The sequence below is a fragment of the Nesoenas mayeri genome, assembly GCF_963082525.1.
Source record: "Nesoenas mayeri genome assembly, chromosome: 13".
In the NCBI taxonomy this organism is placed as follows: domain Eukaryota; kingdom Metazoa; phylum Chordata; class Aves; order Columbiformes; family Columbidae; genus Nesoenas; species Nesoenas mayeri.
This window is the reverse complement of record NC_137550.1, coordinates 10,674,624-10,687,461: the sequence shown is the minus strand read 5'-3', so window position 1 is coordinate 10,687,461 and position 12,838 is coordinate 10,674,624. Positions and strand designations below refer to the sequence as shown.

At 38.8% G+C, this 12,838-nt stretch overlaps 1 protein-coding gene across 2 annotated transcripts in view; it reads right to left on the bottom strand.

Moving 5' to 3' along the window:
* TENM1 (teneurin transmembrane protein 1) overlaps positions 1-12,838 on the bottom strand; it is a gene marked incomplete at both ends in the record, with an annotated part of 239,415 nt that overhangs the window by 116,289 nt on the left and 110,288 nt on the right. For both annotated transcript variants that reach the window (XM_080352763.1, XM_080352764.1), the window contains 4 exons: positions 1,417-1,611; positions 2,661-2,762; positions 6,219-6,429; positions 7,871-8,070. In XM_080352763.1, the coding sequence (XP_080208889.1) occupies positions 1,417-1,611; positions 2,661-2,762; positions 6,219-6,429; positions 7,871-8,070 (708 nt within the window). The remainder of the gene's footprint in view (positions 1-1,416; positions 1,612-2,660; positions 2,763-6,218; positions 6,430-7,870; positions 8,071-12,838) is intronic.

Here is a 12,838-nt window from a genome sequence, read left to right as displayed (position 1 = left end):
GTACAATACAGAAAGCTGAACAGTCATGCCATGCCTGCACGGCTACAATAAAACCTCACTGTGCTTGGTTGCACAGGTTTGTTTCATACACCCTATTTCTACATAATTCCACCCTTTAAAAAAAGTTAAAGATATCTCTTATTTGAAAAATCCCATGTTTTCATGCTCTTAGATTCAATAGCTGCCCGAGTATATTTATCTCTATTTTTTTCATTTTTTCATCACATTATGGTAAGAAACAAAGCAAATGAAAACAGCAGTCAGTCTCTCACTAGCTACTGACTTGTTTGGCAATAGCTTCAGTGAGGAAAACCGTGTATTACTTGCTTTTTCCCATTTGGGTTTTTCTTGCTTTTGCCCGCTTCTGAAACTACCAAGTATGAGTATGTCAGAGGCATTTTCTTGATCCTCCCTTTAAAAACCATACCAGGTATGTCAAATCCATCAAATCCATCCTGGATATTTTTCTGACTAGAGAATTCAAGCCACATAAAGAGCCTCCTCTGTGTGCTACTCAAAAGAATTACCTAAAATCTATATAGCAGGAAGCATAAAGTATGCTGTCACAAGCTTCAGGCTAAGGGGACTAGTGAAAAATAATCAAATCAGGGCAAGCATGAAGAAGAGTTCTGCTTTCTGAGGCTATGCACACGGGAAGAACGTCAAAGCTGATGAGCTATCTCAGAAATGCTAACAGGCAAACGACAACTCCTTCTTTCCATAGACGAGGGCATAGACACATTGGTGCTACAACTAGCAAAAGTACAATTACTTGTTCTCAGAATTTCCCACTTTTTATTAGATAAGCCTTAAAGGATGCCACTTTAGTACCCTGAACAGAGGCTCACAGTAAAAATGACATATGACAACAGAACTATACAACATGCTCTGGTAAACTGAAACTGCTGCTCTTTTGGCTTTATATTGTCAATGTGTTCTTTGCAGAAAAATCTAAGTTGTAACAGAATAAAGAAAGGGAAAAGCTGATTATGATCTGCTGATTACTTTGGAGAACCACATTCCATTTTGTTTAAATGATCTTCTGACAAATCATCTGAGAACCAGAGTCCTCCTGGACTGAAAGACAAACTGAGTATTTCAGAAGACTGCCCATGCTACAGTTATTACATTAGACAAAGTTAAATAATTCTAATCTTTTAGAATAAAAATATGAAACTTGGAAATTATGTGATCAGCTTCCACTGACTCTCACTGAGAGCTGAATGCCTTTACCTTTGATAATTTTCTTTCTTAGAATTACTTTCCGTGAGATAGTAAAGGTAGTTCTGAGAAAAACAGTACTGCTTGACAGTAAGCTACTCACATCTACACAGGTTCTTAACTACCTTAAAACAGGTTTGGAGATTAAAGACAAAAATCAACCTCCCTAAGTATAGAGAGGGAAACTTCACAAACCTTCCTCACAAATCTCTCCTTTGTATCCAGGGACACAGATACAGACACCCATGATACAAGTGCCATGGCCAAAGCAGGTTGGATCAATACACTGTTCTTCTGGAACATCACACTCTGGTCCTTTCCACCCATTTCGACACACACAGTGACCTTTCTCGTATTCTCCATTTCCACTGCACAGCACTGGACAGGAATCTGAAGAAGACAAATTGATCTTTTTAATGTATTTACATACTTACATAGATTAACATTTAGTGCATTTATCGTTCAGTAAAATGGCTTTTCCATTCCAGCCCCCCTGATCCTCCATTCGATTCAAGGGTTGTGACAGATTGCAATCTTTTAACTAGGCAGTGCAGCAGCAACACAATGTCCCCGTCTCCTCAGTCTGCTTCAACAGTATACGTGAAGTTTGACCTGAAAAGGGATATCTTAGAAGATAAAAATAATTCCCTCCCCTTGATTGGACTCTGCAGAAAATTTGCACAGTGATGCCTACTTATGACTTTCAGGAAGATTAATATTTTTTCCCTGTGAACTGAAGCAAGACACTGCCATTTTCTTCTTTCTTCTAAGCAGACTTAACATTACTGAAGTTTTAGCCATTACTGATCTGCACGTAAACCAGCAATGTGGAAGCTTAGTTTTACAATGCAGCTCTTAAAAAATAGTCCAGCCTAAATTTGATGAAATGTTGGAAAAACATGAGAGCTTCCAGACATCATCTACAGCAGATGATGGATAATGCCAACAACAATATCTGAAACACAAAGAAGATCACTTACAATCTTTTTAGCATTTTTTTTTTTCCCAATGCTGGAAAACAGTGTCTAAGCTGCTTTAGGTCTCTTTTCTACACTCTATTCACCTTAAGACCACAGAAGCATTTGACTTACTTGTGCAATTTTCGCTGAAGTGAAACTGTTGGTCACTTTTAAATAACAGAAAATATTATGCTAAGCTAACACAAGTATTTTAAAAATGTATTTTGTAGTCGTGGAGTGGATGCAAAGGGGAATGGAGGAATCTATTAACTCTGAAAGTCAAGGAGAGGTGGTTGATGCATTTTAGCTCATGTATAGTATAAAGGAACTTTCTATACGTGTGCTTGTACTGTATCTGCCATCTGGCTGGAAAAAGGAGTTTAATCTCCATTAATCACTCTGAATCTCTGCAAGCCTAGCAGTCACACATCATAATCATGAGCCCTGTCAGGCACTGGGGGTCAGTTAATACGAGATTACCTTTTGCACAATCAGGACCAAGAAATCCTGGGAAACAGTGGCAGTGCCCCGAGATACATTCTCCATTCCCATTGCAATTAGTAGAGCAGTCATCCAGGATTTCTGTTTATTCAGAGAGTTGTGAACAAAGAGAAATATAAATTGCTTGAATTTGAAATGAATGGCATCTTCACCTCACTCTGCAGGACACATCTTAACATACAAATAGGTGCAGAAGCAGTAAAAGGCCCATTTTCATTCATAGGGAGCATAAAACAAAATTCCTGTTCAAGCAGCTTACAAATATTAGATTTTGTCTTGACAGCTTCGAGATAACAAGTGCATCATTTATATTATACCAAAAAGCTTTTAAAGTAAGTGTTCATGTAAAATTTACCGCCATTAAAAGCACTGCAAAAACCAGAGTATTTGCTGAAAAATGTCCGCCTTAAACATTTTCCTTTATTGCTGAAGTAATTTGTTTGAAACCTGTTTATAGAGTAAATTGCCTTCTATGATGTTCACCTGAACTATGTGAATTGAATTCCTTGGAGGAGGGTAGGATTTCCACTTCTATACAATGCAGTGATGGAACTCAATGCAATAGAAGACTACGAACTGGATTTGAAGAAAAAAACCCAACCAACCAACAACAACAAAAAGAAAATCCAGACCAACCAACCAAAAAACCAACCACCGAACGTAAACAACAAACCACCTTCGATTCTGATTTTAAACTTCATCGCAGAGCTTTGGCCAGTAAACCACTTAACCTCACACATTTGGGGACAAGCTCATATCTGTACAAGAATTAGCTGGTTTTAATTTACACATGTATTTCCTACAGGGATTCAGTGGATTCATTGATTTATAGGGGTTTTACGTAAAGAATATGAAGCAAACCCAAGGCCCAGGCGCTCCCGTGGGGGAAGGTCCCAGCCAGGCCAGCACAAGCAGTGAGGGACCGGGCAGGAGGGGACGGGGCTGCAGGACATGGGGAACTGCGGCTGTTTTACAGGCACAAGCACTAATAGATGTGGGGAAGTACCTCTGGCTGTAGGAAGATGAAGAACACGCCTCCTTTCCCATAAAATAATAACCATTGTGGGGAAAAGAAGAAAACCCAGATCCTTTTGAAGAGTATCCACCCACAGCAAGTGATTTGGGAGGAAAAACATCTCTCAAGAAAATGCATAGCATTGGAACAAATCTGATATACTTTTAAACACAAACATAACTTGTCAGAAGATTGATTATAAGCCCATCCTACAACTAATACAAATAACTGAAATAAGTTTATTTTGGTCCTATTTATGGGCACTTGGACAGATAAGGATTGGTTCCTCTTGAAAACTTCTACTGCTATTTAAAAATGTTCCTTTCATGCTATCAGTTTGTACCAAAGAACAGGCATTTGATATGTATCTCTTAATGAGATATCCACAACCTGTACACAGATGTCTAGCTCAAAGTAAAAAAAAGAAGCTTGTTTTCAGAATTAAGTTTTTTTTTCACAGATATGCTGCTCTTTATTAAATTTATGTATTACTATTCATTATCAACTTTTCTCTTGCTCTATCTGTACACTTGCCTGTCTTCTCAGTTTTCCAGAATCACGTGGTAAATGATCCCTACATTGATATGAAATGGAGAATTAACAGTTTGAAAAGTTACTTTCCCTCAATGCAATGTCTAGTTTGGGAGGGGTCTTTATTCAGTCTGTGCAAGTGCTTGAGGCATGTCAGATTTTGCATGCAAATTACCCTCTCAAGGGAAAGTCTGAGCAGAGCTTTAGCTGAAGTGTCAGCAAAATCAATTTTGCACATAACTAACATTGAGCAACACGAAATACTACCTAACAGACGCTTATGAGGAGGGCATGAGTGCTTCACACAGCCAGCGGCAGCACATGGCAGAGATGCACCCGAGCTCTTGCTCTGAGTGTTTCAATCTCCGGTTCTGGTTGATTCCTTTGTCAGCGGAGATGTCAAATATGACTCCAGCCCAGTCTGGGGTAAGGAGCATGGCTCAAGGATTATTATACTTTGTGTGTAAATCCTCAAAGAAACAACCAAGAACCATTATGCAAATAAAAATAAGAGAAGCAGCTAGACAGGTTATGAAGCACAATAGTTAGCACTATTTTCAAATGCATCTATGGTACATTCTTGTAACATGAACCCTCTTTTTCCCCAAAGGGTCTTCTTGCAGCCATTTCTGAGATGAAGTATAAGGATTCCTGCTGCACTCTGGCTCTCACTGCTCCCCTCTGTGAGACCCAGTCTGTTCTGCTTTTTGGCCAGAGAAGGGTTGGACAAATTCTTTTTCACCAAATGTATTAAGAACTGAACCTCAGCATCCAATTTCTTTTCTTTTTTTTTTTTTTTTTTTTCTGAGGTTATGCTACTTAAAAATGAAATATTGGTTAAACCCTCCCATATAAACACTGCTGTCTTACAGTAGAAATAAACAAGTGGGCAGGTATTTGGATTCTAATCTGGACTGGAGTTTGGACAGGTTTCATACTCCTCACAGACCATCTGTGAAGATGCTTCATAAATTGCTTGAATATTGTTCTCTCATATGGCATCGAACAATGGCAGTTTTTCTTGCTTGTAAGAGATTTACTTTTCTGAAGAGAGCAAATATGAACTTTTAATCCCAAACCAGTCATTACAATTCTATCTCAATTTCTAAATTATTTTCCTGCAAGTCCTTCAAAATCTTGGTATTTGAATCATACAGTCCTGCTCTGCAAGGTGTTTACTGTCAGTAAAAATAGCATCCAATCATTCTAAAGAGCAGATGGCATGTCCATTACTAGAAAAGACATCTTGCTAAACATATGGTAGAACAGGTTAACTAAAGGGCATAGTGGTTAAAGTCTTGCAGCAAACCGAGACTGTCATAAATACAACGCCTCATGTAAATTTAAAGCCCAAAGAAACCCTACGTGTGAGCACTGCTCACCAACAACACCTACAGTTGCAAACATTTACCATCTCCATGTATAAAAAGGCAGCAGGGATCTGATGTGCCACCAGGACACCGTCTCCTCTATTTGCCTTCTGTGCTTCAAACAAAATGGTGCATTCGAATAACTGTGTAAAATAACAGCACCCGTCCATCAATGACGATCACGACCAAGTCCACGAAAGCTGACTTTTAGATTTTCTAACTGACTAAAATACTGTAAATAAGAACTTAAAGCCTGGATAATTTTTGTAGGATTTATGGTTCCCACGTAAACAGAGGGCAGACATAATCTCTTTTACTTTGAGCAACATAACACCAGAAATTACTCAAGCATTCAAGATATAGTATCAAAATCTTAATATACATGGAAACTTGACAGTTAATTAATTTGATAATATCCATCTTTAATACACAAATATGGCTATTTGTCTAATATTAGCATAAACATGAAGTTGCTCCACTGAGGTTAATTAAACTAAGCTGAAATATAGCATATTTAAGAGAATACTTAAGAGAAGCTGGAATCAAGGTCAATAATTTCTTTTCAAACACAGGTTTCTACTGTAATAATCAGAATAGCAATTTTCTTGTAATTGATCTTACCAATCGCTGTAGTTAGCACAAACACCTGCTCCACTTTCTTTCCATCGTTGTAGAAAGCCATATGCCAAGCTCCCTGGTCCATATACTCGATGAAACCTGTCTCTTGCAGCGAAGTTAAGATCAGATTCCTGGGAGCTTGCTGAGGCTCCTCTGAGTTTTTTGGTTCCTGTTTAATTAACTGTTTTCCATCCATCAGTTTTACAAAATCAAACTGAAATAATAATGAGCAAAGATTAACCACCTGGCAATTTTTTATGAATCTACTCTGCTCACCTCGTTCAAACAGGAATAAACAGTTGAAATATTAAGAGAAATTGTCTAAGTATTCACCAATGTGGACAGCAGTTGCATATCCCAGTCTATTTAACTTCAGGTTCCATATAAAGAGCATTATGGTAGGTCAGAAATCTGGCACCACCACTTGCCATTTGCTATGGCAGGGTAAATTCAGATTTGGTGCACTAAATACAGCAGATTTACTTCAAAAATAACATCTCTTTAATGGGAATAATTCCAAATAATTCCAAAATTCCCAAGCTGTAGTGCCTGTGCTATGCAATGATTCATGTCAAATGCAAAGAACCTGTTGTTCTGCACCAGATTTATAAATGTTTGTCCTTTAATATCAATATCATAGATCAAAACTTAAATATAATTTTTGTTTATACTTAAATTTATTAATGCAAATAAATATCTATTTTTTCCATGGAAGTTCCTGATACCTAACCAAGTTGCTGCTGAGAACTTTAAGACCAGTTAAGCTCAAAGCAACAGCAATGTAAACCTTTCCATGAATCCCTGTTCAAGAAATGTATATATTTCTCCAGGTTTTTCTAAGCATTCTGATTTTCAGCAAAGTTCAACTTCAGCTTAAGTAAACACCCACCTTCAATTAAAGTCAATGACAGCTAAAAACACTTATTTCTAAGATCAAAATTCTAGTAAATAATTTTTGAGGTTAGACTACATGATGATCTCCAGGGGTCCCTTCTAAACAATCTTTCTATAATTCCAATACAAGTATGTCACCCTCTATGGTGTTTGAGCCTACTCTAAGAAAGCCAAAAGGAATCTATTATGTGTAGAAAGGACAGCTTCATGTGGCCAATACATTAAGCCTAAAAAGTTTCATGTGGCCAACAATATCACATTTTTTTACTGCTTAGCTAGGTTTTCTCCTGCAAAATCCCTACGAGTAAACACTCAAAAATAATCTTCATACTAAAACCAGAAACTTTTTTTTTTTCAATTAACTCTTTATACTGACGATGTAATTTTGTTTTGATGAAGTCATAAATAGACTAAAGCATTTTCAAATGATCTGGTGCTTCATCACAGTGCCCTCGCACAGCAGATGCAGGAGCCGCACAGCAGCACCGGGTGTCCTGTCCAACCTGCAGACAGTCACATCGCAGTGGTCACAACCGCTGACACTTCCACTGTGACACTGTTCCCTCCCTTGTCCCCTCCCCTGAGTGCGCAGTTTGGGGGAACAGCTAGACCTCAGTAAAAGAAAGGGATGAACAGTCTGCTGTTTGTGGTTACGGCCAGTCCCTCTCTCCCTCCCGTCCTTTGAAAGTTTATTTGTGAACACCTGCATCTACTGCTGTCTGAAAATACAAGCACAGAGAATTAGTATTATTGCTAATTACCTGAGTGTGAGTAGGTGGAATGTTTCTTCTGCCATAAATTCCCAGCAGAGAATCCTTCGCCAGTGAAATGTTGAATTTCAGGTACACGGGGTGATGTATAGTAATCTGAAAGCGCCAGAATAAACCAGGGGGGATCGTCTGCATAACTTGTGCTCCAATCTCAACTTCTCCTGTGTCTATGGCCCGGCCCTTCTGAAACACTAATTTTCCAGGAACAAACGAAACCGTGAGTTGCATTTTCACAGTGGGTGAAGATAATAGGTCACAAGGTATAAACGTGCCTTAGATATATTTAAATGTATTGAAACCAACCCCTAAATGGAAGGTTTTTCACTGAAACCATTGCATTTTTTATTCAACTAGTTGAAAAATACAAATAAGCTTGCATGCAATATTTACGACAATAGGCATCACAGAGCATTTTTGCCCTGGAAATCTTGGAATGCTTTACTGAATTTAAAAAGGTAGGAGTGCTGCTGCATAAACCATGGTCTTTACCTATCAGCTATGCAAACAAAACCCATTCAACTTAGAATGCATGGAGAGAAGGCAGCGGGAGAGCTTCCTCTGGCACGTGTCTCAGGCTGCTGCTGAACAGGCATTGCATAAGCTACACAAATGGACACCAGTGCGGACATAAAATCCATCAAATCTGGTAGGTTGGAGCCCATGTCCAAAGCCTAGATTTCTGCTAATCACTATTCCTAATGATTTTATTATGGCAGCAATAATCTAGTCCTGGAACATCTGTTTTGGCTTGAACTTTCTACATGGAAGTGTAACAGGGGCAGGAGGATAGGGATAGGCAATCTAAAGAGAAAACTGGCATAATTTGGTAATGCCTAACAATAAATTTGCAGACATCTACAGCATGTAACTTCACACATGGGTATGAGAGAGCTGAAATAGGAAGGGAAATGGAATGTGTAAAGAAGACATTGCCAAACTAAATTGGAGCTGGCTTGCTTTGCTGGCTTTTATCACCATCTTTGTGTATTTTAATGCCTGTCTGTGATGGGCATCCTGACATGCTGAAAATCACAGACCCAATCCTGTGAACATCTGAGCTAATTCCATGGTAAGTTTTGCGAAGCTCTAACTCACATTTCCATACTTGTGCCTAGAGAAATGCAGGGTGGTATGCTGCATCAGAGGAACAGCCGAGAGAAGGAGATTGCATTCAGCAGTCACATCCATTTACGTTTCATTTCATTCAAGTATCACAGTGAAGGATAAAGAGAAGCAGTCCAAGTGATTGGAGCCTCACCTTTTACAATAATGCATATAAATAACTAACGCAACATAAGGTACGTTAAATTTTATAAATTGCCATTGGAAACAAAACCAGCAGTACCAAAGCCAGGGCCAGCTTTTCCCTGAACATATTAATAACAAAGATCCTCAGTGGGATCTTACGTTGCCTTTAACTAGTGTAGGAAGTACTTAGCATTCTTAATGAATAGGGATTTAATTTACAAGGCAGAAGTAATTCTCAGGGTACTGGATCTTCCAGCTTTATGGCTGCTTTGTGCCACCAAACCTCCAGGAAGAGCTCGGAGCTCACTTTTAACACCTTATCACATAAAAGCATCTATTTTTAGAGCACAGAACTTGTAATCTAATACTCTAAAAATATACCTGTTACTTAGTTCAGGAGCTAAAGTATTTCCAAATTGCTGCTTTAACAATATTCAAGGTGAGACTGCTTTTGTCCAATTTGCTTCACAGAAAAAAACCATGAATGTTGAGAATTAAACTTTCCAAGTTGGGCAATGAAAGTGGATCCCTTCCCACCCCAACCCATATAAGATCCAACCTGGCTGATGTAAATTTAAAAACCTTTTCCCCTACTTCCAGTACTCCAGAGATATTAAATCTTAATGATTCTTTGCAAGCAATTACCCTGGGTTAAGTAAAACACTAAGGAACTTTTTGGTGATATTGACACATGGTAATTAATATGATTCAATTACAAGACAGTAGAGCACTAAGAAAAAGTCAAGGATACAGTATCGTTTTTGAAGTCAATGGCATTATTGGTCGGTGTTCAAGGTTCTTTAAAATACAGTAACAGCTTCTTAGTTTGTTGAAGTGAGAAGGCCTGTTTCTTTGAAAATAAAAAGCATTATGTCTGTTGTCAGGGAGTATTTTCACTAATTGATGTTATCAAATTATGCTGAATACCATGTTAATGTTGCTAGGCTCAAAACAACATATCACTGAGTTTTTCCACATTTGGCTGAAAATGCCTTTGCTTTAGTAATAATTTCATGCAATCTCTGAAGAAACCAGATGCACTTAGATCTAGTTTTATCTCATTACACAGGAAAGAAGTGGATGCTGCTGTTCACAATAGTAACATTAAAATATATATAATTATCTACCACCTACTGAAAGTATGCACTTGCAGCATCTCTACCTTTCAAACACTATTTTTCCAGACAACCACACAGCATGAAAAGGCTACTGTAAAAGCCAGGTCTGAAGTGCATGTTTTTGTATTCACTGAGGCACTGTGCCTCCCTTATAGAAAAATAATCTAGCTCTGTTTCTGTGTTTTTAATTGAACTAAGCAGGTATTTGGCTGTACAAAAAAAGCATCTGAGGATACACTGTTCACAGACTATTCTTGTAGACTTCTTTGCTCCTTCTTGAGAAAGTCCAAGAGAAGCTTTTAAAATTACAGTGCTTCAATACAACTTCTGTTGTTGTTCTAAAAACACCTTTCATATAACAACATTTTTCTTATGACAAAGTATTGTTTAATTATCTATATTCAATTCCTTGTACAGCTCGCAATCTTGCCAGCTGGTATTAATTCTTCCCTATCTTTTCTAAACACACTTTCCTTGCAAGTCTAAACTAGAGATAGATTCCTAATCACAGGCTTCTTTTAGCTTCAAGAAAGTAAAACTCTGAACAGTGTGGTGCCAATTATCTTCACAAGAAAGTACCCATATGCTGATTATTACTGATCCTGAAACAATCAATCTCCTTGTACTCCCCTGGTAAACACCAGCATCAATAGGATGTCTGAGTTTTTAATCACATTACTACCTATTAAAATGTTAACTCATAGCCGTGGGTCAGTGTGCTATAAAAATGACTTCTTAAAGAAATCTGGCTTGCTGGTTCGTAAACTTGATTTTCATTAAAAGATTAGTTAAAGTATACGCTTTCAAAGTCTGGAAAAGCATTCTGTGCTACTGCATTGAGCTGGGAAAACAGGAGGTCACCATTTCTGACAGTAGTTATTCATCCCTGCGAAATCACATCAGAGGCTTGAAGTTTACAGGCGAAGTATCAACTTTCTGTGATATCCTGCTGTGGTGGAAGGAGGTGTCTGTTTCCAAATGTGCCTTCCCAGCACATCTACATGGAAAATTCGGTAAAAACACTTGGAAGAAGATTTCTGCTATGTATTAAAAGTGATGGAAAGAAATAAAGGCAGCAGAAATTAGCCACAGCCAAACTATGTCTGTACTAATGCTCAGTACTAAGTCCACGTGAGGTTTCTTGTGTTTTCCCATGTGTGTACTCCTTATTAGTATACACCCTGGATTACAGGCTACCCCCAAAAGGCAGAAGGGGACAAGTTGAACAACACTCTGGCTATATTCAAGACTGACCTCAGAAACTGCTGGATAAGCCCTCAGTGAAGCAGCTGCTATCACACGCCCTAGTGTTGTGCAGGAATTGTGTAGCTACACGAGACACAGGGATTGCCTGCGGCAAGGCAGGTGCTTTGGGTTTTTTACCCAGTGCATTGAGTATCTATTGATTCACATATTCCTTTCTCTGTTCTCAAGCATCTAATTTTTAAGATTTTTGACCTTTTTCCTACACATCCTCCTTTGGAAGCCAAACTCTTTGGAAAAGCTTTTATTATATGTGTAATATATTGACGAAATTATTTAATGCAGTTGAGAAGAACTACTTGAGGTATTTTCCATGGTTCACCAGGATGAAAATACAAAAGCATACAAAACATTTCTTGCAATTCACTACCAATCCATTCTAAGCGACGAAATAATGGATAACATCATCGTCTCCTTACATATATTTCCGTAGCTCATTTATCGAATATCTCTATCCAGTTGTGCCACATGGATTTGTTAAAACTATTGATGTGAGACGTAATCTTCCTTCTGGAGGGACTGGTGCAACAACGTCCCACCCTGTCTCATATTTACAGCCATAGATCTCACCTGGCATACACAAAATCAGATCACTGCTCTGCTCTGAAATCTGAAATCTCTGGAAATCTCCTATCACTGCAGAACTCTCAGTATAATTTTACCTTCCTCCTGACAACTGGAAAGACTTGCTTTCATATTCTACTCCCATTCACCCTTTTCTGATCTGATTTATCTGCTTTTTCTGAATATCATAAAAAGAAATGGGAAGGCCATCTGCTTCTTACAGTCAGAAAGCATAGGCATGGTGGTCAATGGGAAGCGCAGGCCAAAGTTTTTAACTAATTCCAGAGTAGGTAATCTGAGAACATTGATGAGAGGACTTGAGAGAAAGGAATTGCACATCTCCAAGACAGTGCTGCTCCATTTCCCACTCCTGGCTGCAAAGTTCCATCCATTCCTGTGGCAGCTCTGTCACTCCTCTGCCCCTTCAAAAGAGCTGGGTCAGCCACTTCCATGGCAGAAGCCTGCTTCTCAATTTTTAATGAAGCCATTTTCTGCTGCCACAGTGAACTGATGTGTCTTGGTCCCTTCAGCGTTGCGGGGACGCAGGGAGCTGCAGGGAGATGCTGTGGGGACAGAGCCGGAGCCGCCAGACGGGCTCAGGCACCTTGCGAAGCCTCAGTAGGTTCCTGCGAGCTGATTCCCTGTGACTGGTTAAGCCAGCATGAGACAGGATGCTGTATTTTAGCTTATGTCTTCAAGAACCGGATGCCTTTAAAAGCATTAAGATTTCTACGTATTCAGACCTGTCAGTACAAAGGGTTTGACT